At 36.4% G+C, this 26144-nt stretch overlaps 2 protein-coding genes across 53 annotated transcripts in view; one reads left to right on the top strand and one right to left on the bottom strand.

Moving 5' to 3' along the window:
* Positions 1-5240, bottom strand: part of LOC140632534 (L-lactate dehydrogenase B chain-like) — a 167343-nt gene extending 162103 nt beyond the window's left edge. For 18 of the 29 annotated variants that reach the window (XR_012030175.1, XR_012030177.1, XR_012030178.1 and 15 more), the window contains exon 1: positions 4892-5240. The gene's annotated coding sequence lies outside the window, so the exon portion shown is untranslated. The remainder of the gene's footprint in view (positions 1-4891) is intronic. The other 11 variants (XM_072824699.1, XM_072824651.1, XM_072824667.1 and 8 more) reach the window with 1 other exon arrangement.
* Positions 4745-26144, top strand: part of AHI1 (Abelson helper integration site 1) — a 199003-nt gene continuing 177603 nt past the window's right edge. For 11 of the 24 annotated variants that reach the window (XR_012030072.1, XM_072824551.1, XM_072824571.1 and 8 more), the window contains exons 1-6: positions 5380-5569; positions 5890-5952; positions 10412-10479; positions 12145-12269; positions 20555-21120; positions 24007-24188. Coding sequence is in view for 23 of the 24 variants with exons in the window: in XM_072824551.1 (XP_072680652.1) it covers positions 10470-10479; positions 12145-12269; positions 20555-21120; positions 24007-24188 (883 nt within the window). In the remaining variant the exon portion in view is untranslated. Of the gene's footprint in view, positions 4994-5303; positions 5570-5674; positions 5730-5889; positions 5953-9586; positions 9817-10408; positions 10480-12144; positions 12270-20554; positions 21121-24006; positions 24189-26144 lie in introns of those variants that run through there. The other 13 variants (XM_072824484.1, XM_072824478.1, XM_072824505.1 and 10 more) reach the window with 13 other exon arrangements.

Genomic DNA, 26144 nt, shown 5'->3' with positions numbered 1-26144 from the left:
GAGACTGGAAAACATCGCCAACTGAGTACATATGGATAGAGAAGAGGTCCAAGGGGTTAGCTCTGGGATATTCAATATCAAGAGATCAGGGAGATAAACAAAAATTAGAGAAAGAGACCAAGAAGGAGGAAAAGTAGCAAAACACACAATCACCAGTTAGCAAATATAATGAGAGAAATTAATGAATTCAAAACAACACCAAAATTATATAAAATACTGAGGAATAAACTTAGTGATAATATGAGAATTACATAAAAGCTCTCTTAATTAAAAGAACATCGTATTTGTCCTTTTTATTATAAATTTTATTATAAATTGATAAACTGGAACAAAAATGATAAAGCATGAAGCCACTAAAATGAATGAGATGGAAGGATATTACTGACATAAAAACCCTTCTAGGATGGTGATACATGATAAAGCCCAAAACAAGGCAACAGCAAAAAATCTATAGTATGAAATTGTGTTTTTAGTTGAGTATATATATATATATATATATATATATATATATATACAGACACACACATATATATATACTAAATATATATATATATGAAGGAAAGTCTGTAGTAATGTATAAAACACTATTATCAGTGATTAACATATGGCAAAGTTTCAGTTTCTACAGTATAAATGATGATTGATTGAATTTTTACTATAAGCACATATGAATATTATTAACAAGCTTAACTTTTTTAAAGATTTATTTATTTAGAAAGAGAGAGCGCATATGCACATATGAGTGTGGGGAAGGGCAGAGGGAGAGAATTCTCAAGCCAACTCCCCGCTGAGCAGGGCTCTATCCCATGACCCATGAGATCATGAGATCATGACTTGAGCTAAAACCAAGTCAGATGCTTAACCCACTGAGCCACGTAGGTGCCCCAACAAGTTTAACATTCTTAATGAAGTTTATATGGCATATATAATGGCAAATGAAATTATAACATAGTGTTAATTCAACAAAGCAGAAATAAATATCCTATTTACAATATGACCAAAATCCAAACACGCATGGAAAACAGACTGAAAACAAAAATTGCTTTAAAAAGCTAATTGAGACTCTCTTTATGAAGTAGTATTGAATATTTTTCCCTTTTTCCTGTGGTTCTATGTCTTTCAAATTATCTATGAGTTTTCCTACTTTTGTTTTGCCTGCTTAAAACAAAAATTTCCAAACACACAGAGAAAAAGTATAATAAAATACCAGATAGCTATTAGCCAGCTTCAATGACCATCAAAATTTAGTTATATCTGTGTTATCTTTCTCCCAGCTGTTTTTTTTTTTTTTTTTTAATTTTCTGGACTATTTTAAAGGAAATTTCAGACATTATATCATGGTATTCTATGGACTTAAGAAAGGCTTATTCTTACATAATCACAATGCTATTATTTCCTTTACACAGATATAAATTAAAAATTCCTTTAATATCATCTAATACTTAGCCCATACTGAAAAATCTCATTGCCTGAAATGTCTTTATGAAGTTTGTTCTAAGTGAGAATCCAAACAGTTCCAATCTTTGCATTCTGCTGTACTTCTAGCACAATATCAGCAGTGTTACAGGCTAAATTTTGACACTCCCCCTAAAAATACACGTTTATTTATTTATTTTTATTTTTTTAATTTTTTTTAAAAACACATGTTTAAATCCTAACCCCTAGAACTTCAGAATGTGACTATATTTGGACAAAAGATTTTTAAAGAGGTAATTACATTGAAATTAGGTCGTTGGGGTGAGCCCTAATCCAATATAACTGTTGTCTCTCTAAGAAGAGAAGATTAGGACCCAGGTAAAGAGAGTAGACTATGTGAAGACACGAGGACTATCTATAAGCCAAGAAGAGAGGCCTCAGAAGAAACTAACCTTGCCAACATCTTGATCTTGAACTTCTAATCTCCAGAATTGTGAGAAAATAAACTTTCGTTGTTTAAGCCAATCATTCTATAGTACTTTGTATGGCAGACCGAGCAATGTAATACAAGCAATTGAGCCAACATCTGTTTTGGTTGATTAATGTACATTTTGTATGGGGGGATAAATATTTTGTCTATCAGCCATACTATGTTTTATTCAATAAATTCACTATTTTTTTTAAATTTATCACACGTTGTGAATACCCTAAATTGATTTCATGAATGGTTGGCCAATTTTATGATTACTTCCACCGCTACTTTTAATTGCTTGTATCTCTAAATATCATTAAGGTGAGCTCCCTCTTGTACACTGAACCAGTGAGAGAGAAAGCAGCATATCTGCTTTCTCCAGTTTGAATGGGGATCACTTATATGTTTGCTGTATATCTGATTGCCTTTTTGATATATCCTACTGAAACTATCTTTCCTCTATACCTGCTCTTCCTACCTATCCAGTTAATTAGCCATTTTCCATCCAGTTACCTAAGCCAGAAACCCCAGTACCTTTAAAACATTTTTTATTCTTTTAAAATACTTTCAAACTTACAGAAAAAATTGTAATAGTTCAAAGAATTTCTATCTTTGCCCAAATTCTCCAACTGTTGACATATTACATTTGCTTTATCACTGTCTCTATACATACTCATATTTTACGTATGTTTATATATATTTTTTTTCTTGAACCATTTGAGTAAGTTGCAGACGTGAAGTTTCATGATCTTTAAATACTTCAGTGTGTATTTTCTGGAAACAAAGGTATTTCCTACATGACCAGACTAATAGTTATCAAAGTCAGGAAATTAACTTTGTTGAAATACCATCTAGTCCACAAACCCAATTCAAATTTTGTCAGTTTTCCCAGTAATATCTTTTACAAAAAAAAAAAAAAGGATCCAATGCAGTTATATGTTCCATTTAGTTGCCATGTCTCTTTAGTTTCCTACAATCTGAAAAAGTTCTTTTGTTGTTCTGTTGTCTTTCATGACCTTAACAAACTTTTTAAAGAGTAAAGATCTATGATTTTGTAAAATGTCCCTCAATCTGAGGTTGTCTGATTCTTCCTCAGAAGAATTGCTTAATGCATTTTTGGCAGGAAAATCACAAAAGAGTGTTCTAAGTGTCTCTTACCAGGTGGCATACAATGCTGATTTGTCCTATTACTGGGGATGCTAACTTTTCTCACCAGTGCCAGATTTCTGCACTATCAGGTTTCTATTTTTCCCTTTGTAATTAGGATACGGCCAGGAGATACTTTGAGACTATAATGTTCCTTTTAAGATTCTTACCCTCTAGTTTTAGCATATGTTGATGATGCTTGGCTGAATCCATTTTTACTACAATAGTTGCCAAATGGTGATATTCCTACCTCTATCATTCCTTCTACATTTATTAGTTGCCAATGTAACATAAGGAAGAGTGAGTGTTTATACCCACTTAAAAATACCCATGTATTTATTTCAGTATAGACTCAAGTATTCCTATTTTATTTAGCAGATCATAATCTATTAACATTATGATAATGGTGTTCAAATCGACCCAGATGGGGCCAATGGAGGCTCCTTCAAGCTGGCTTCTCTTTCCCTTTCATATCTTCCACCAGTCTGTAAAAACTTCTTTAATTTCTGGTACAACAAGATTTTTCAGGCTCATGTTGTACGTCCCCTGCTCCTCTTCGGAATCAATCATATCCCCAAGAGGGTCTAGTTTCTTTTAGTAGAGAATGGTGTTTAGAAACCAAGATCTAGGAACTACATGCTCATTGCTCCTTACATCTCTTTAACAGAGGGCTCTAGGGGGGAAAAAAGTAGATGGATTCCAAGTATGGACAATGTTTGGGTCTGATATGGAAGTGTAAGAGTTCACAAGAAGAGATTTTTCATGGGGCACCTGCATGGCTCAGTGGTTGAGTGTCTGACTTTGGCTCAGGTCCTGATACCGGGGTCCTGGGATTGAGTCCTGCATCGGGATCCCCGCTGGGAGCCTGCTTCTACCTCTGCCTATGTTTCTGCCTCTATCATGAATAAACAAACAAAATCTTTTTTAAAAAATGATTTTTTCAGAGAAAGGAAACAATATGTACAAGAATAGGGACATGAGAGGGTATGGATTCCTTTGCATGTTTCACATAATTCAATACTGCTGAAGAATGGCACTGAAAGGAGGCAATGAAAGAAGAAACTAGTCAGGTAGATGGAGTGTCTTATATCCTAGGCAAAGTAACTACATTTTCTCTTACAGATAATCCTTTGAAGAATTTTCAGGACAGTGGCATTATCAGATCCACACTTTCAGCGAGATCATTCTGGTAGCAGTATGGAGGATGGCATTTGGGAATCAAAACTGGAATCAGGGGACTGGTAAAGAGGCCATCTCACAATAATAGAAGTGATGAAGGCTGGCATGAGGCAGCTGGAGTCAAGATGGCTAGGCTACATACTGGGGGTGTTAAAAGAGTAGAATGGATATAATTTGGTGCAAGAGGCATTTAGGATGCTCTGCAGGTATCCAGAACAGTGGGAGGATGGTGGTGGCTTAACCGAAACAGCCATCCAGAAAGAACAGTAGGTTTTAGGTGGGAAGTTGAACAGTTCGGTTTAAGATGCATTGGATTGGTAATATTTGTCACCGAATTTTCACAGGATTTGGAGAAACAAAGTGGAACATGTTTTGTAGTGCGGTGATGCTAATAGAAACAGAAAAGCTGGCCTCTAAAGAAATATGCACAACACTCTCACTTCACAAACTAAGCAACAGGTTATAGTGTTGTGCAGAACTGCAACCGCGGGACACTCCAGAGCCGGGGAAGGACCTGTCTAGTATTTTTCCATCCTCGGTGACTCAGAGCTAAAAATGGCGCCGGTGGCAGAAAATAGAAAGTGGGAGGGGGCACTGGGTGTAGAAAAGATGCGCGTTTTCTTTCCGTTCCGCTCTAAACACATAGCGCGGTAACTCAGCGCCACACGCATTACCGACCTTCCTTCCCCCCGCAAGGCTGGCCGGTCTGTAGTAAGACTATGCTCCGCGCCTAAAGGGATGCTGCGTCTGGTGACGGTGACGCGTCTGCCGCTTTGCCAGGTTCGTGCTGCTCGGCCCGGGCGGGCGCCCCTCTCGTTCCGTGCCGGCGCCGGCTACAGTTCTGAGAGACCGAACGCTTTTTCGGAGGTGACGACCAGGGGGACTCGGACCCTACGCATTCGCAGGGCTCCTTGGCGCTCAGGGACGAGAGTCCAGCCTCGAAGGGCCACGGCCTCGCGCTGTCTACCGCGGGCACGAGGAGGCTCGCGCGCGGCCGCAGCCGGAAGGCCCGAGGGCGGGCGGGCGCGCGCACCACCTCCGCAGGCGCCGGGCGCAGCAGCTCGGGGCGTCGGCGCAGGCGGCGGGGGCGGGGGCGGGGGCGGGGCCGCGGCCGGCCGGGAGGGCGGGCCGCTTCGGTTGCCACGGGGACGGCGGCGTAGGCAGGTGCTGACGTCAGCGGGCGCTGCCCGCACTGCGGCACCAGGTCGGCTCTCAAAGCCCTAGTGGCTGGCGGGCGGGAGGCTGCGCGAGTGCCTGGCGGGGAGCCGCTTCGCACAGTCGCAGCGTTGGCTCCGGCAGGACGGGCTGTCGGCCGCTCTGGGCTCTGGTGTCCGTGAGTACGCCGCAGGCCCGCAGGTAGCGGACCCGGGCCTGGCGCCTGGCCTGCCCCGGCCCTCTGGAGGGCGGTGGCGCGGGGGGGGGAGGGGGGGGAGCGCTGCTCGGCGCGCCGGGGGGCGGGGCGGGGCCGCCGAGGGCCGCGGAGCCCTGCCGTGTAGTGTCTAAAGAGCACCGCCGAGTACGTTCCCGCGCCTTTCCCGGGGCTCCTGCCGCCTCAGTGCTCAGCGCGGCGTCCTGATCCGCCGTGGAGGGAATGCAGGCTTTGCTCCGCCCACTCCGGATTCTGGCTTAAAAGCGTTTAAGTCAGACACGCACTAACTACGTTTATTTCCTTTTAGGGTGTCAACCTGGTGCTGAATTTCGAATCTGTGAAATGCCTTCTTAATTACATCCGAGAAAAGGTGATCAGTGTGCTACATTTATCGGGGTCGTGTACAGATAGAAAAAATTACCCTGTAATTTTTAACCGCTACCAGCCGTTGTGCTGTATTTCAGCATTACTGTGAAATCATAGACTCACTGGAGTATATGCCTTTTACTTTTTTGAGAAAAGGATGCTAACATTTTTTTCACCTGTTGCATTAACTGTTGCTTGGACTTCCTGGGAAAAGATTGCTCGTTTTGAGAACGCTGGGAGATTTCTAAGAAATATTTGAAAAATCCCAACACCCAAAGTTTTTTAAAACCATAATTAGAATCTTGTTTACTTATGGAGACTATTTGATTAGTTGAATTATGCATACAGGGTTTTTGTTAGTTTCTTTTTTTTTTTTTTTTCCTATGCTATAACATTTGGTTAAAGGGTGAATTATCCAGGCCTCTATAGCTTCTCCCCTTGATCTTTAGACATTTATTGGTCGATAATCAGATGTTTAGAGAAAATGAAAAATGAGATGAAACGTAGTGCAGTTGATTTTCCTTACTAGTATTTCTTAGCAGCTCCTATAAAAGGGTTTGTGAGGGAGTAGCTTTAAAATGGCATTATGTGAGGGCAGCCTGGGTGGCTCAGCAGTTTAGCGCCGCCTTCAGCCCAGGATGTGATCTGGAGTCCTGGGATCGAGTCCCACCTTGGCCTCCCTGTGTGGCGCCTGCTTCTCTCTTTGCCTGTGTCTCTGCCCCTCTCTCTCTCTCTCTCTCTCTCTCTCTCTGTCTCTGTCTCTCATGAATAAATAAATAAAAATCTTAAAAAAAAAAAAAGGCACATATGAGGCTCAGGGTTGTCATTTTAAGTTTGAACTTAATTTTTGTCAGGAATGTTACAAATCAAATATTAGTCATTAATTTTATAATGTATTTGCCTTGGGACACATTAATGGAAATGATTACTTCTGTAATGTATTTGCTATATTAAGTAATGTTAGTGTTTATTCAGCTGCGTTGAACTAATAGTAAATGTATTTAATTTACTTGATGTATTTTACTTGTTGTATTATAATAGACATAAAGTAATTTTATTGAGCATCTACAGTGTGCCAGCCACTGTGCTGATCACTTTGCTTTTCAGTATTTCCTTTTCTCCCTACAATAAATAAATAAATAAAGTAGGTACCTTTTTAATTCTGGGTAATAGGACATTTTACTAGGGTGAAAATAAAGGACTAAGGTCAAGAGAGAGTGCTATGAAGCTCAAGGCACTGTGGGAATGTAGAGAAGTATTTAACCACCCCTTGAGATTATAGAGTGCTCACAGAGAAGATACTATTTACATTTAGCGTTAAAGGATAGTTAGGAGTTTCTTAGAGATAGAAGAAGGGCATTTCTCAGGAGAGACGTGTGTGTGTGTGTGTGTGTGTAATAGTACAAAGGGAAGAAGGAGTTCGGCACAATTGAAGGCCTGCAAGTAGTTTCACAGGCTAAAGTTCAGAGTGTGTATGGAAATGTGGCTGGAAAAGGGAAGGTTTTAAAAAAAAAATGGTGGAGCACCAGGGTGTGTCAGTGGTTGAGTGTCTGCCTTTGGCTCAGGTGGTGATTCCAGGGTTCTGGGATCGAGACCCTCATTGGGCTCCCCACAGGAGCCTATTTCTCCTTCTGCCTGTGTCTCTGCCTCTATGTCTCTCATGAATAAATAAATAAAATCTTTTTATTAAAAAAAAAAAAAAAAGAAAGGAGTCATTTCATAAGTAGCCTTGAACTCCAGCGGTAAGGACTTCCTTTTTTTTTTTCCAGTGGGTGATTGAAATCTAGTGAGGATACTTAAAGAGATGATACCATTACAGTTACATTGTAGGAAATTTCTTCCGATTACAGTATAGAGGATGATTTATTTTTTAAAAGAATTGGGTGATGGGAGCGTGGAAACAGTCTTAAAAGTATAATCTTTATGTAGTCTTTTTATCCCTCAAAGATGCTGTGTCATGTCATTGCCTTTGAGGGTGGGGGAAGACAGTTGGAAGCAGAATTGTAGAAAGAATTATCCACATGTTTCTTCTATAGGTCTCACCTTCCATTCATTCCTCCACCTGGGGCTGCCAGATTTTTGCCCCTTCACAAGCAGCTTTGCAAACATGTGACTTCCAGACAGCAGATCCAGTGAACACTCTTCACAACTTGCAGCACTCTTGGTACCACACAGTGATAGAAAACTTCTTTCTTAAAACTCTTTTACCTTTGGGGAGTGCCTGGGTGGCTCAGTCTATTAAGGGTCCAAGAGTCTTGATTTAGGCTCAGGTCATGATCTCAGAGTGGTGAGATCGAGCCCTGTATGAGGCTCCACGTTCAGTGCAGAGTCTCTCTCCCTCTGCATCCCCCCCCACCACCCAAAAGCACAACTCTTTTTCCTCAGTTACTTCTCTGTCACATCTTTCACATATCTCTTTGATGTCTTTTTACTTTATTTTTGGTTTCCCGGAATTCTGTCTTTGGCACTTTTTTTTTCCACTGAAACCAATACAAATATAAAGCCTAGATCTCAAATCTTCAGCCTCATCCTCCTTGCTGCATTACTGTTTTCTATTGCCTATTGAACATAACCTGATTATACACAGAAACTTGTACTTATATATACAATGATAAGAGCCGTCATTTTCAAAGGGCTTGCCATGTTCTAATCATTGTAAGTTTTATTTGCATATTCTCATTTAATCTTTACAAAAACTTAATGATCGATTTACTATTGTTATTCTCTTCTGAAAGATTAGGAAATTGAGGTCCAGAGATTAATTTACTGTCAGGTAAAACTGGGATTTGAATCTAGGGATCTGACAATGGAACCAGTGCTTATAGCTGGGGTTAGTGCCCCTCAGATCCCCAGCTCAACATATCCCACTAAGCTCACTGAGTATCCCCATCAGCAGTATCTAGTACAATCATAATAGATGTTTCCTGGTGCTTTTTTTTAAAAAGGCATTATTCTAAATCATTTAACCCTTATAACAACCTTTAGAATATACACTGGTAGACTAATTTCACAAATGAGGAAACAAATGCCTAAGGTCACACAATTAACTATTTGATACTAACTCTAAGACTTGGGTTTTAAACTTCTTCACTATACTTGTCCTGTATGCCAATTAATGGTATTACTGGCCTAATTATTCTACTTCCAGAAAATGAGAATTATCCTTGACTCTTTGTTTTGCCCCACAGTATGTATTTAATCTTTCTGAAATGTCTAAAATACCATCAATTTTTTTGTTTAAAGGAAAATGGGTTGAGTATAAGTAAGCCTTTTCTTAATGACTCATAGTCCCATAGTTGAGCTATTTTCCTATAAGTTGAATGACCATGAAATATATAAATATTAAGACGTTACTTTGGTTTTTCTCTACTTATGCGCTGTCAGGTTTCAATTACTGATGCGCTTGCCTTTACATCTTCTCTCTTTGCTAATTTGGGGTAGATTGGAAAGTAGATAACCAAACTTATTATATCTATATCTACTAGGAAGAGTATATTCGGGTTCCCATCCATAAAGTATAGGAGTCTTAACTGTGAGAATTTAGTGATAATCCATTTTGTCTGTGTACCAAATAATTGTTTTATATAAGTTAACCCACATAATTAGGTATATGTGTATAATTATTCTTTCCTTTTTAGCATTTCTTCTCGAGACTTTTCTGTCCAGAGTACCCATAATATTGGAGGAAGATGAATGTTGATCCCCAAGGAGCCAAAGCCTTAACTGATAATTGCTGAGCCAACTCAAATTATGTTTTTCTTATTTTTTTTTTTTTACAATCTTCAGTTTTACTCTTAAAAATGTGTGAATATTGTGTTCTAATGTGGAAGTTAATATGTTTGTTTTGGATACGCACCCTCATCACTAAGTAAGATTAGAAATTAAAGAGTATATATCCTGAATTTATCCCTGGGTTTGGTATATAATAATACACACCCAGATATTTATTTGAGGAAGATGGTACAAATGCTTGTACTTTTAACCTTTTCTGTTGTTGCAAAACTTTTAATGGCAGGTACAAAAATGTTTAAATTTATTATCTGTGAGTATGCTACCTACAAGCATATTTTATTAATATAATAGCATATGTTCTTGGAAAAGTCAATTTTGGGGTGGAGTTTGTTTTCTTAAAAGTACATTGTAATGTATAATCTTTACTTAAAACACTTGTAAAACGGCATTAACATACCAAGTACATATTTATTGCCTTTCAAGGTTTTTAAAAAGTTTTTGTTTCAAATATATAAATATCTTATTCAAATACGATCCAGGTTTCTTTACCTTTTTTCAGTTCTAAACTGATTCAAATACATTTAATTCATTTGCATAAGACTGGGTTAAGAGAACTTTATTGGTATAAACTTATGTAGTAGATGAATCATCACATAATCTTGTGTGAAGAATGTTATATAATTTTTATTTGTAAATTCCATGCTACAAATAAATTCTCTTTGTATTAGTAGGATCCTGATTGAGGCAGTGCTTTACATTACAATTCAATGCTCTCCATAAAGCTGAGATATGCCCACTGGTAAGACTTTTATGAAATTTATATATGCAATACATTTTATTTGTTTATTTATTTATTTTAAACTTTGAATTATTTCAAAGTTCTTTGACCTCTTCATGAATATATTAACCAAATATTACATTCAGATATTGTCAGTTTTCTATTTATTTTTTTATCAATTTTCTATTAAATGTTAGATATTAGTATTAAGGTTAGTAGGTATTTAATGGATAGCAGTTTAGGACTCCACTGGATAAGGGAAATAATCATTACAACATATGGCTAGTTTGTATTCTTTATCATCAAAATGGATGTTTTACTCTAGAGCAGGTATCGGCAAACTTTCCTAAAAGGAAATCTAGTAAATATTTTAGTTTTATTCTCTGCCGTAACTGCTCATCTCTGCCATTGAAGCATGGAAACATCGATAAGAATTCTTAAGGGTGGATATGGCTGTATTTCAGTAAACTTTCATTATAAAAGAAGGTGACTGCCCTGCAGGCCGTATTTGCCAACACCAGCTCTGGGGCAATCACCCATTCATTCACCATTTATTGAGTAGGTACTCTGTGCTAGATCTCATGATAGTAGTAGGGATGATAGCTAGTACAGTGGGAGAGACAGAGACAATATATTTGTATAGATACACAAATAATTCTACAGTTTCAAGTTGGATTAGGTGCTGTAAAGAAAAAACTGCTGTCTGAGGCATGGGGAGATTTAGATGAGGTTGTGAGGAAATGTTCCACTTTAGAGGCAATATTTGAACAGGCAGCTTAACACCAGGTAGCTGAGAAGTTTAAAGGAAGTTTGCATCAAGTAGAAGCAGTTTCACATGGGAGGGTGCTTATTCTGGTGAAGGAGTGAGAAGGGCAGTATGGCCCGAATATAGGGATCTAAGGGGCTGTTTCTCTTGATTTCAAGCTGTGGAGGTAGGCAGGCCAGGAAGTGAGAACCCTGTAAGGCATATGAAGGACTCATTTAGTTCTAAGTGAAATGAGAAACTCACAAGGTCTTGAGCAAGGAAATAACATGATCTGACTTAAGTTTTAAAAGAAAAAATAACTTTTCAGCTTTTCTTATTTTTTAAATACTGATTATTGACTAGGTAATGTTAGCTATTCTTCACACAAATGATCTTTAACATAGGATTATTCTGATTTTACAGATAACGAAGATGAAGTTTAGAGTTAAGTAAATTGGGTAAGGCCACATAACAGTAGTAGATGCCTCCATACATCACAAGTAGAAAGTTAGTAATAGAAACTTTTAGAGAGAATGGCCCAGTAAGAGGGATACAGGTGAATGTGGTGTCACCAAAACCAAAAGAAACATTTTTTAAGAAGGAAAGCCCGAGGGGATTCCTGGGTGGCTCAGCGGTTGAGTGTCTGCCTTTGGCTCAGGGCAAGATCCTGGCTGGGATCCTGGATGGAGTCCCACACTGGGCTCCTTGCAGGGAGCCTGCTTCTCCCTTTGCCCGCCGCCCCCCCCCCCCCAGTGTCTCTCATGAATAAATAAATAAAATCTTTAAAAAAAAAATTTAAAAAGATGGAAGGATTGGTCAGTTCTAAGGTAGCTAAAGAACTCATGCAGGTATGTACAAGACTGTGTTCTTTAACATGATAATTATGCAGGTATATACTATAATAGAGTTGTTTAGCAAATGATGAGTCTTTATCTTTGCAGTGGAGAGTGAAGCCAAAGTAAAAACCAGAGTTCGCTTTGAGGAATTGCTTAAGACCCACCATGATCTCATTCAGGAAAGAAAAAAACTGAAGAAAAAAATCGGCAAATCTGGAGAAAAAATTGCAGTGAGTAGTTGATCATTTGATAATGATGACTTACATATCTGCATGAAATTATGACTTTTATATTAAACCTCTGAGGAACTTTGGAAATTGATAAATCTATCTCATGGTCGATAACACATGGTAAAATAAAGCTTATGTTAGAATCCACATGACTCTTAGGGCACTGAGTTCAGTTTTCAGTGGTGATCCTACAGGAATAACATATACAAACTGATGAGAGTGGTGAGAGAATGGGCAAACTCAACTGGCCAACATGTTACTCATTTTTAAAGGAAATTAAGATTTTCAACCCAGAATTGTGATGAATTTAGGGAATAATATCTTAAGATATTCAGTGGCTTATCTTTATTTAGACTTACTCATCTGAGTCTACTCAGCAGAACCAGGAGAAATCAGTGAAATCTTAAGGCAATAATTATCCTTTTATACTTGAGACACACTTTCAAATGATAGACTTTTTGGCAGCACACTTGAAGATTTAAAAATGCAGAACTCAGAGCAGTACTAAACAAATCAGCAATTGACTACATCCTGATTCCAGAGTATTATAGAAAGTATGTAATGGTATCCACAATGTACTTTTCACACCTGTTTCACTGTATTACTTGAAACTTGTACTCCTTTGACCATAATCTGTTATACACACACACACACAACAGGCACAAATAATTTCATGCATGCTCTGGTAATTAGTGCATGGTATTTCTTTGGCAAGAGTTTTATGACTTATTTATAACTTATATTTTACTTGTAACAAATTTTACACTGTTCTGAATTTTGCCATGTGACCTCTTCTAATATTCTTCCTGGCAGCCATCAACATGATAGTACATATTCTAAGCGAGGCAAAAATAAGTACTAACATTGGCCAGAATCCAGCTGCACACACGTGAGAAGGTCACAGTACAGCTGTTTACTATGGCATACCAATTTAGAACTACAGACGGAATGGGGCAGATTAGGTTTCCCATAGTAGATGCTGCCCTTTTATAGAATGTGCTTCTTTTGGTGGTATCAGTGTGAGTATGGTGGCAGATGGTGGATGAAACATTGCATATTAGTTTCTGCCCTCCCTTTTGGTAAGGTGGTATACATTAGACAAAATCAGAAAGAACCCTGGAAACAGTTGAGGATATTTTTATGGACTCAAAGTAGAACCTCATATTTTCTCTTACTGTTAGCACTGGGCTTTGTGAGTTTAGGCCAGGAATGCTCAATTAAATGGATAACCAAAAACTGGGCAGGAGAGCCAGCCATTTACCTATTGTCCATTTTAGATGTTCAGAGTACACAAGTGTGAGGTGACTCGACATAATCTACCCAGACTTTTTAGGTACATAGCAGGCCATGCAAACTTTTTTTTTTTTTTTTTTTAATTCAGGGATAAGTATCCTAGGAAAAATTATTGAGGAAGAGATTTTTCAGCTGAAAAGAAGGGAATGTTCCTGGAGGACTTGGAGAAACACAAAATATTTTTTAAATGATTTACTTTAAAAATTTGAGGAGGAATACCTGTTTTTATTTGCTAGATAACAGTGCTTTCTATCTTTCAAGAATTTCTAAACATTGTATATACACTAATTTTTAATACAAACAACAAAATGATGAGGTTTTATCTCCATTTATAGTTGAGGAAACTGGATCACAAAGAGGTTGAATAACTTGCCTAAATTTGCATAGTTAGTGGCAGAACTAGAATTCAAACTCTTAACAGTTTGACTACAGAACTCACTCTCTTAACCACAACCCAGTAGGACCTCTTTGAATAACGTATGGAGAGATGGGACCTTTTCAGAACAAAAACACGTACAGACAGGCTGAGACTGGAAGAGAACCAGGCTGAAATAAGAAAAGGAAGCAAGGAAAAGGCTGTAATAACAGAACTCATAATAATGGCAGATCCACCTTATTGTTTTTCAGCAATCTGTTAGGCACTCTGATAAGAGTTTCCCAAGTGCTATTTCTGATTCTCATGTTAATCATGAAATGTAGGTTTTGGGGCTCTTATTTTGCATGAGAGGTTTTATAACCATCAGAACAGAAAAACCACTTAACAAAGATGTAGGTTTGCCAGAGCCATATAACCAGAAATAGAGTGGGATTTAAAACCACAGTCTCTCCATATTCTGCCTTTAGTTGCTTTTTAAAAACTATATCTTAGGCCTAAAATAGTAGAATTGGTTCCATGGAAAAATCTAATTAGTGGTAAGGAAGATAAATTTGAGGCATTCTTCATGAGAAAAAATGGCTAAAAATTAAAATGAAATAAGTAATGAGGACATATAGAAAGAAATACTTGACCTACATTTCCATATGGTGTTAATGGAGCAGAAACAGTAGAAGGAGCATGATTAGGATGTAGGAAGAGATGAGTCTATCTTGCATTTTAGGTAAAATTTATGAGATGAAAACTATATTTAGAATTTTTTAATTTCAAGAGAAAAATTAATTTTGCAAGTATCTCAACAGAAAAAGAAACACCTGGTACATTTCTGGCTTCTCTTAGGAAACCCTAAATCTAGATAAAGCAATATCTACATAATATTGAGGGAAAAAATTGTGTCACAAGAAATCTGGCCACCTAAGTGTCATTTGTTTGTGAGGTCAGTAGTGAACATGGAAATTAACAGAGAATTACTACAGGAGTTAAGAATACGATTGAAGGTGTATTATTTGAATATGTAGTATCATTTCCAGAAAGAGGAATCAAAATTAAGAATTTAAGAATAGAGAAATTATGATCTGAAAATACATTTGCAGAGTCTTTTGAGACCAGTTAAACATATAGAACTTTCTTTATTATTTTTGCCAAAAATAATTACTGAAGATTTATATTAGATAATGTACATATGATAATGTGAAATAACAGAAACATTGTTCTCAAACGTTGAGCAAAGGTTTCCTAGCTTGCAGAGAAAGTCCTATAACTAGTACTTTTACCTAAAGTGTAGTCAGAAGTTACTTCATCTTGGAGTTTAAAATAAGTGAAACAAATAATATGTAAAATAGATTATTATATTATTATTATGTTATTATACTATTATAATAATAGATATCATAATATAATAGATATTATATTATCAAAGTCATCAGAGGTCAAGAAAAAATAACAGATTTTTTTTAAAGAAACAAAAATAACGAAAGAAGAAATTTAAGAATAAACTCTTAGTGTTCCCTGGGTGGTTCACTCAGTTGAGTGTCCCAACTTTTGGCTTTGGCTCAGGTCATGATCTCAGGATCATGAGATGAGCCCCAGGTCAAACTCTGAGTCAGGCTCTCTGTTGGGTATGGAGCCTGGTTAAGATTCTCTCTCCCCTTCTGCCTGCCATCACCCCCCAACCCCCACACGCACACACATTCTCTCTCTCTCTTAAAAAAAAAAAAAAAGTAATTAAAAAAAATATTTTGGGGCACCTGAGTGCCTCAGTCAGTTAAGTGTCTGCTTTCAGCTCAGGTCATGATTCTGGGGTCCCAGGATTGAGCTCTGAGCTCTGCATGGGGCTCCCTACTCAGCAAGGAGTCTGCTTCTCCCTCTACCCTTCACCCTGTTTGTGCTCTCTCTTTCTTACTCTCTCAAATAAATCTTTTAAAAGAAAAAGAATATCTTAAAAATTGGCTATCATTCAACATCAGTAAATCAGTACAAATAAGTTGAATAAAAACCATATGATCGTATAAAAATAAGGAGAAAAGCCATAATATTTTATTTGGAAAAGGATATTAATGATTTTTGAAAAAAATAATTTGGTGTTCACATAAGTGGTAATTATGTACTCTCTGAGATATTATTGTAGATGATTTTGGGAGTTCCCAGAGTCCCCTTTGAGAAGAGAGGATAGTCCCTGGATGAACCTATAGACACTTCACCAACAAGTACTTCCTTTAAAATCAGGATCCATAAGGAAAGATCTCTTTTCACCCATAATTAATATTCTTGAAGTTTTAGTAAATATAATTAGACAAGAAATGTAAATAATGTTAGTGATTTTCTTCACCTGATATTTGTCCCTACTGCATGCCAGGGACTATGCCAAGTGCTCTGCATGTAAGAATCCTGTCATGGGGAGTACAGCTTGGAGAACTGGGGCACAGAGAGGTCAAGGAACTTACCAAGGATCTTATAACTAATAATAGTGAATCCAGATCCTTATAACTCCAGAGCTTTATTCATGACAGTTGATTGGTGCTGCTTCCCCGATATGCCAGTGGTAGCGTGAACAAATGTGTGACTCTTAGCTAGGGGGGTAAGTGCTTATTATTGATAGTCCAAATAGTAATGTTCTGAGAAAACCTGTGTGAATCAATTGAACGTGAACAAGGTTAAGTATACAAAAATCATCTGTTAACAGCCTAGAAACCATGAATCAGAAAAAAATACTGCGGGACAGAAAATAAAGATTTCATATATAGAAGCCACAAAAGTCCTGCAAGATTTTAAAAATAAATTGTTTGAAAATACAGATTCTATATTAGTAGGTATTTCAGAAAGCTTGAACTTTATATATGCTGGTTCTTTTAAGGTTGGCCCAGCAATAGCAGTCTCCAGTAGACTACTTTTTTCAGTTGACAAAATGAGACTAAAGTTATGCAGAAGAATAAAAAAGGAAGATTAACTAAAAAATTTGAAAGAAAAAAGTGAGGGAAGTGTAGCTTTTCCAGATGTTCCAAGAAGTTATAATACAAGAACTAGTATTGGTATGTAGTTGACTCTTGAACAGCAGGGGTTTCAGTTGAAATTCTTCTAATTTTTGACTTCCCCAACACTTAACTGGTAATAGTCTCCTATTGACTAGATACTGATAACAAACAGCCCATTGACACATAGTTTATATGTTACATGTATTATATACAGTATTCTTACAATAAAGCCAGAGAAAATGTTAAGAAAATCATAAGAGAAAATACATTTATAGTACTGTATGGTATGCATTATAAAAAAAAATCCACACGTAAGTGAACCCACACAGTTCAAACCCATGTTGTTTAGGGCTAATTGTAGTTGCTTTTGCTTCGGCGGGAAAAGGTCAGTTAGAGCCTCATTTTATTGCACATACCAAATTACATTTCAGACATCTTAAAAATTAATAAACATTAAAAATAGGAAAATAGAAGTAGCTGATTCAGTCTTCCAGTGTGGAAAGATACTCTGATCTTATAAGGGATAAAAGATATCCCAAGTAAACCAGTCACAGAAACCAGTTATACTGTATGATTCCATGTATGTGAAAAATTCTAGACAAGACAAAACTACCTTGATAGAGAGCAGATGAGTGCTTGAGTGGGATTAGGGCATGGAAGACTAGAGGTTGACTTTGTACAAGAATGTGTGGGATGATGGAAATGTTTAACATCGTGATTATGGTAGTGGTTGTATTTACCAAAATTTACCAAATTTACCAAAATTCATTTAATTCTGTACTTAAAATTGGTGAATTTTATATGTAAGTTGTATCTCAGTAAAGCTGATTTAAAAAACAAACTGAAGCAAAGATGCATATTATTAAACTTGTTTGATTTCCTCCTGCTTAAAGAAAGAAAGACAAAAGGATGAGCAAAGAGATAATAGAACATGAACAGATGTATTTGGAGCACTTCAAAATTCAGTCATAATCTAATCCTTGAAATATTAAAGTCCATAAAATAGTTTTTTTTAACTATAGTACAACAAAACTAGAAATAACAAAATTGAAAATTTAAAAGCCATTTGGAAATTTATAAATCATCCCATAAAGTTGTTAGCAAGAGAAAGGAATGAAAACAACCAAAAGCTGGATATTTAAAAACTAATAAAAACATCAGTACAGTGATGTGTAATGTATGATTTACTACCAAAAAATACCCTACGAATTGTATTTATTGTGTGGTTTTAAAAATTAATTGAATAAAGCCAAAACATGAAAAACAAATGTAAAGTCATAGTATAAAATTTAAATAATATTAGTACAAAGGTTGACTGACAGGTAAGTGGAAGAGAGTAAATAAAAAACTGAGCCTCCTCTGATTAAACTGTCCCATAATTCCATTTTTTAAATCTTCTAAACCGTAATTCTTCCATTTCTAATTCTTGGTTATCTTTTTCCAATTATTTCCTTCAGGAGTGTCCTCACCATTTGTACATATTGCCACTATATTTCTGGTACTCACTGATAAAGTAAAAAGATTTGTATGTACTCCATTTTAACATAATGGAAATTCAAAGTTATGAGGTATGAGTATATTCATAGCAAGGAGACAAAAATAAGTCTCTGAAAAGATTAGCAATGATTTTCCTTGTGTAAAGTAAGCAGAATTGAGCTTTGGGTCTTTTTCTCTTTACATATTTTCTAGTTCTTTTATTTTTAATTTTTTCTTTCTAACTGTTTTAAGTTAAGCACATATTGCTTCTAGAAACAGAACATGTAAAAATAAATTTATTTTTAAAGAGAAATCATTTTTATTAGATTTGATCAGGGAAGATGTTTTAAAAGGTGTGGCTCCATAATTTAATCTTTGAAGAATAGGTAGAATTTGGAAATCTATTTTAGGTAAGCAAAAGAGTCTTGGAGATGGTAAAATATTGGATATATATTAGGATACTAATCTTTTCAACATTTCTCCATCTTACACATGTATTAGATATTTTCCAACTACTTTTAAACATGAGGATTTTTTAAAAATTGAACTTTAGTCTTCATTGATAAGCTGGTCTATTTCTGAGAGTATTCTTCATTTTGATACTGGCTTCCATCTTCTAGCACTTTGGTTTGCCCATTGTGTTTTTCTTTTCTTTTTCTTTCTTTTTTTTTTTTCCATTGTGTTTTTCAACACATCTCCTAAGCTTTTATTTCTGTTAGTCAAAATTTTAATTCTAACATCTGCCGGTTTTCTTTATTCGATATGCTTTTGAATTACCTTGATATTAATTACATTTATTTTAAGTTCTGATTTTGTATGTGCTCTTTTTTTTTTTTTTTTTTTTTTTTTGTTTTTTTTTTTTTTTTTGTATGTGCTCTTAATTCATGTTCCCTCCTTATTAATTTTTCTGTTTTATTGAGTTTATGACCTTTCATTTTGCAACTTCAGTTTTTATTAGCTTTTAGATATCTAGTCATATTTCTATTGGAGAATCTCTCTTCTCCAGCCTATTGGTTGTTTACAACATAATCTACTTCTGTCATGGGTGAGGGTTGAACCTACCTGAAGCATGCTGCTGTGTCTCACTATGTTCAACTGTTTTATCCTTTGAATGAAAGTCACCATCTAACACAAATGGAGGTAGGGGACAGAGCTGTCCCTCCCAGCTCCTCAATTGGTCATCCTCAGGTTATCCCCTCCTGGGATACTTGACTTTGGGCTTACTTGACTCTGGGCTTATGGATTCTTCAGAACCACCCTTCTCTAGAAAAGTCTTTTCCTATGGACTATGTTTTTTTCTACTAATTTCTTTTTAATTTTTATTTATTTATGATAGTCACGGTGGGGGGGGGGCACTGGGGGCAGACACACAGGCAGAGGGAGAAGCAGGCTCCATGCACCGGGAGCCCGACGTGGGACTCGATCCCGGGTCTCCAGGATCGCGCCCTGGGCCAAAGGCAGGCGCTAAACCGCTGCGCCACCCAGGGATCCCTACTAATTTCTTAATCTAATCCTGACTATATTTTATCCTTGGGAAATTTCTCAAAATATTTATTTTATTACTAGTAACATTCCTCTTTGATTTCTAGCATTTTTATTTAAAATATCTCATTTAAAATAATTTTGATTAGAGAAAGATATCCAGGTGTGTTTAGTCTGTGATTTAACATAATTTTATAATATTTGGCAGCATTTTCGGTGATGTATTTGGATTAATTGTAGGATAATTCTAAACTACAGACTTTTGATTTTAGAATGTGATTATGAATTAAGATAAATGACGTGGGTGTGTTTTGGGGAACCTGAAGTGCTTTAACTCTGGCTCTTTTAGCAATTTCTCAAATATCTTATAATTAAAGTATGGATCATTCTGCCAAAGAGAAAAATAACATTTGAGATTTGGGCAATTTATTCACTTCTAGAAAGTCATTAAGTATTTTTCCCCATGTTAATGATCTCATTTAATCTGAAGTTACTCTCAGAAATTACGAATCTAATGCCAAGAGAATAAACTAGGATAGTGCTAATGAGACAGTCTAGAATGGTATTAGTATGTTCAAGTAAAAAATGAAATGATTTTCCCAGTAGTACACACTGAACTGTGATCATTGTGTTTTATATCACTGAATTGTGCTTGGCTGAAGCTTTGTCACTGTGTCTTCTTTTCCTAGCTTGATACTGTTAGAAGCAATCTTCAGAAAAGTAAAGAAACTAAAAGTGATGATGTCAGTTCTTCAAACACTACTAACCTAGAGAAGAACATGCCAGGCACTAAAAGCAAACTAAGGAATTCCCAGTCAACACCTGAAAATCCAGATGATGTTACTGTAGAGGAAGACAGGCAATGGAAGGCAAGTAAAAAAGTTATTAAAACGGTACTCCAGATGACTGCACAAGGAATGGAACTGGAAACTCCCATGAAGAAAGTGGATTCCACACATCAGAAAGCACGAACCAAGTCACAGCCAGGGGTTGCTCATCAGAAGAGCGAGAAGGCAGATGAAGAAAGAGAAAATAATAATGTAGATGAGGAAGAAGAACTGATGCAAGTATACCAGCTCCAAGTAGCTGAAGAAATGGCAAAGGAGATTAAGAAGAAAATAAGAAAGAAACTCAAAGAACAGTTGACTTACTTTCCCCTAGATACTACTTCTTCATTGCATGATGGCAAATTGAACAGTGAGAAAAAAATAAAGAAAAAAAAGAAAGTTCCAATTTCATCTAAAGCTGAAACAAGGTACTTTGCATTGAAAAATATGAAGTGTCCTCTTTAAAAAAAACACTCACATTCTCAGCTTTTGAGTGATGTCTGTAGTTACACTAAGAAAATTTTTAGACTTTCTTGTGGATACATTGCGAGTACAATAATAACAGTTACCTTTTCCATTGCACTTTAGTGAGTGCTAAATGCTTTACAAGAATTAAGTCATTTATTCCTTGTAACAACGTGAGGAATACTATTACCCTATTTTGCAGATAAGGAAACTTGAAGGATTTAAGTCACAGAACCAGCAAGAAGCTGAACTAAAACTAAAACCTTAGCAGTCTTATTCTAGGGTCTCTACCCTTAAATACTTATTCAGGGAATGCCTGGGTGCTCTGTGGTTGAGTGTCTGCCTTTGGCTCATGTCGTGATCCGAGGGTGTGGGATCAAGTCCCACATCAGACTCCTTTCAGGGAGCCTGCTTCTCCCTCTGCTTGTGTCTCTCTGTCTCTCTCTCTCTCTGCCTTTCATGAATAAAAAAATAAAATCTTTAAAAAATAAATAAATACTTATTTAGATCTGGTTATTAAATAATAGAAACCCAATGTATTTCTCTTTTTTGAATTATAAATGCCTATTTGGTTATATGAATATAGTGTTTTTCCTTTATTATACAAATATTTGCTTATTATAGAACATACAACAAAGACACAAAGAAGAAGGTAAAGTAACCTAAGCATCCAAAGGTAATCATAAGCATTTTGGTATTCTAGTCTTTTTATGTATATGATGCTTATACATATATGTTAGTATATGTAATGTGAGCACTTCTGTGATCATATTCATATTTATATATCTCTCTGGGGAAAACAAGATAAAAAATGTCTTTAACTTTGCTTTCTGTAATCCACATTTATGTAAATAACTTGAGGTAGGAATATTCTATATTTGATTATTTCCCAGTGTTTGGGGACAGTTTCCTTTAATGTTCTCATCTAAAAATAATTTCCCTTGGGACACCTGGGTGGCTCAGTGGTTGAGCATCTGTCTGTCTTTGGCTTGGGGCGAGATCTCAGGGTCCTGGAATCGAGTCCCACATTGAGCTCCATGCGAGGGGTCTGCTTCTCCCTCTGCCTATATCTGCCTCTTTCTCTGTGCCTCTCATTAATAAATAAATACATACATACATAAATACAAACAATAATAATTCCTCTTACTAAAAGCTAGACTACCAGAAGTAACAAAAAGGAGAGCAAAGAGTTGCTATATGAATGTGTTCATATATGTATTAACCATCTGTTACTGCATAAGAAAACTCCAGAACTTAGCAAAACAATGAACATTTATTGTCTCACAGTTTCTGTGGATCAGGAATCTGAGCATGGCTTAAGTGGGTACCACTGACTCAGCTACTTTCAGGATGTCAGTGGGGGTATAGTCATCTTAAGGCTTGGCTGGAGGAGGATCTGCAAGTGACAGAGATGTTGGAACACTTGGAAGATCCACTTCTAAACTCACTCATTTGGTGCTTGGCAGGTCTCAGGTTCTGACTAACTTTTGGCCAGAGACATCATCGGTTCTTTGCCACATGAACCTCTCCATATGGGCTACTCACAATATGGCCACTTGCTTTCTCAGAGAGCTGAGAGAGAGAGAGAGAAGTCAGTCTTTATGGAACCTAATCGTGGCTTGGAAGTGGCATCCATTACTTTTGTCATATTTTGTCTATAAGAAGTGGGTCACCAGACCCAGCCCACAATCAAGGCGGAAAGGGTTAGACAAAGATACTAATGGTAGGAGGTGAGGATCATTGAAGGCCATCTTAGAGGCCACTTGCTACAGTATACCATAAATCAATCTTAGAGCTGTCATATCTGTTACGAACTGTTAAGCCATACTCACTATTAAATGTTCATGAATTTTAAATAAAACCATGGGTTCCATGACTGTGGCATGCGACAGGTAGTTCTCTTTAATAGTATTTGGTGATGTGATAAAATAGCTTTCAAATATTTTGGAATATCTCTTTAATATTTTTATTTCTCAACCTCTTTTTAAAAATATGACTATATTAGAAGTGAGTTTTTTATTTAGATGCAGATTTTTTACTTGATAAATTACAAACTTTATTTATTTATTTATTTTTAAAGATTTAATTTATTTATTCATGATAGTCACACAGAGAGAGACAGAGAGGCAGAGACACAGGCAGAGGGAGAAGCAGGCTCCATGCAGGGAGCCCGACATGGGATTTGATCCCGGGTCTCCAGGATCGTGCCCCGGGCCAAAGGCAGGCGCCAAACCGCTGCACCACCCAGGGATCCCAAATTACAAACTTTAATAGGCTGGTTTCTCTCTACCACTGAGTATAATAACTCTATGCTGCTATCCCATACCATTTATTAGTTCATGTGATGCAGATTTTCATTTCAATAATAGCCTTCTGAAAATGTAGTGGCATACCAGCCACTGGAAAGCACAAGCAATTAATTGTTACCTAGAAATAAAAAGTTGAATATCTGAAGTCTCTTGAAAGCAGAACAAACTTAGAATACTTTTTTGCTTTTAAATGATTTAGAAATTTGTTCATTAATCATTTGCTTAGCAGCAAAGTTGAGGATGTTTTGATCAGTTCTACAGAAAAACAGGTCTATTGCTCATAAAATACAATTTCATCTTTTCTGGGAGTTTAGAGCTCAAGTTTAATTTGGCTCATGGGTATATAACTCATCACCAAGTATAAAATAATACCCATTGATACCTAATTTGACATGTCACCATTTTAATGATAATAATGTGTCCTAACAAGAAGTAATACTGATTTTAGGATTATCCTTAACTCCCTTTACTGTTCACTTTGCTGCATCATTAAGAAGAAGAATGTATTTGTAATGGTTTGTACTTGGATTGTATTTGCAGTATATCGAACATCTCCAATGACACAGTTGAAGGTGAACAAAAGAAGGGATCTCCAGTTAGAACAGTTACCTCAGATTCTCATCAAGATGGTAAAATAAGCTCAATGGAAGACAATGTAGAAGACAGCATGCAAGATGACACAAAATGCAAATCAAAAAAAAAGAAAAAGAAGGCTAAATCAGGTTTGTTATCCAAATTAAGAGAAAAATGTGTGACTTGGTAGAAATAACTTGATTTTAGGTGAATCCTTAAAACTAAAAATCTAGTCCCAAAGACTGATTTTAGAAATCCAGAATAGAATACAGTTGACTCTTGAACAGCATGGATTTGAACTTTCCACAACCACTTAAACAGATTTTTTTTCAATAAATAAGTACAGTACTATATAAATGTATTTTCTTTAGGACTTTCTTATAACATTTTCTTTTCTCTGACTTGCTTATAGAGTAAGAATACGGTATGTAATACACATAACATGCAAAATATGTGTTGATTGACTGTTTAGGTTATCAGTAAAGCTTTTGGTGACCAATAGGCTGTTAGTAAAGTTTTGGGGGAGTTAGAGGTTAAATACAGATTTGCAAACATGCAGGGGTTTGGCTCCCCAACCCGAGAATTGTTCAAAGGTCAGCTATATTTGGCATTTGTTCTGGACTCACGTATAATAAATCATTCATTTATTTGTAACTGTGGGTCTCTGTGGTGAGTTAATAGTACTTAAGTCATCTCTAATTCTTGACTTAATTTAACTGAACCCTAGAATGACATTAACTTTGTAGTTGTTGTGCACAGATTTCTTTTTTATGCCATTGAGTTTAGAATCCCTATATAATTAAGACTCATATTTGTTAAAAGCTATAAATGGGCAACAACAGCCAGTAAGTATTTCAGGTGTGTAATCTGTCACACATGATTGCCTTGCCACATCCTTAGCCTAATTCAGCTTCTGTCTTTCCTTCTTGCTTTCCTTCCCCCGATCCTTGCTTTCTATCTTCCTCTTTACTCATTTCTTTCCTCCTATTTTTCTCTGTTATTGCATTTTCCCTATTTCTTACATCTTTTCCTTCCCAATTTCCATCTAATTGGTGAAAAATTGGGACCAAAATAGGCAATTTTAGAATTTATGGTAGTTATTCATTGGATATGCTATTGATGATGCTTCGTGGTTCATTACTACATGTTTGTAAAACCTTTATAGAAGTGTGATATACATAAAGAAAAGTGTACGTGTTACAGGTATCCACAAAGCCACTTAGTGGATTTTCACAAACTGAACACGCCTATGAAATTGTCATCCGAATCCAGAAACAACATCATGAACAAAAACCCCTTCAATCCCCTTCACATTCATTGCTCTTTGGGAGTAAACATTATCTCGACGTCTAACACAGCTTATTTTTGCCTGGTTTTCTACTTTAATGTAAATAGAAGCAGAAATACTGTGCTGTTTGCACCTGGCTTCTTTCACTCAAAATTGTTTCTGTGAGATTTTTATACTGTGTTGTATGTAGTTGAGCTAATTATCAGTTCTGCTTTTGCACTGTATTAGGTATCCATTGTGTGAATATACTGCAATAATTCACTGATTGTACTGATGGACATTTAAGCTGTTTGTAGTTTTAGATGATTACAGATAAAGCTAGTATATTCTAGTTATGTCTTTTAGTGAGCATATATATACATTTTTGTTGGATATCTATTTTTTTAGCATAGAATCCTTTGTGAAATTCTTGTGTCTTTTAGAACTACTAACAGGTGGGACACAGCTTGGAAAATGCTACTTGGGAACATGGCTGTGATTCCTTAAATCTAGCATCAAAAAAAAAAAAACAAAACTTTGAAAGTATTCCTAACTGCTTTCTAATATATTTATTTTGTTGGGCATCTTCTTAGGAGAGAGTCGCTGTCAGAGATTATGAGTATTTTTCACTTTAATAAATTCTTCCCATTTTATGGAGTTGGTGTACCAGTTAATTTTATTAGCAGTGTTTGAGGGCTTCCAATGTGAGCATTTTCTTCATGTTTACTGTCTGCTTGGATTTATTTGTAAATTTGTCTTCTGTGTGTATTTTTAAGAAATAGAATTGTCTTTTATAATTTATGAGAATGTTTTATATAGCTTGACATCAGTCTTTTCT

This window comes from Canis lupus, chromosome 1, assembly GCF_048164855.1.
Source record: "Canis lupus baileyi chromosome 1, mCanLup2.hap1, whole genome shotgun sequence".
Lineage (NCBI taxonomy): Eukaryota > Metazoa > Chordata > Mammalia > Carnivora > Canidae > Canis > Canis lupus.
This window is presented reverse-complemented; position numbering and strand designations above follow the sequence as displayed.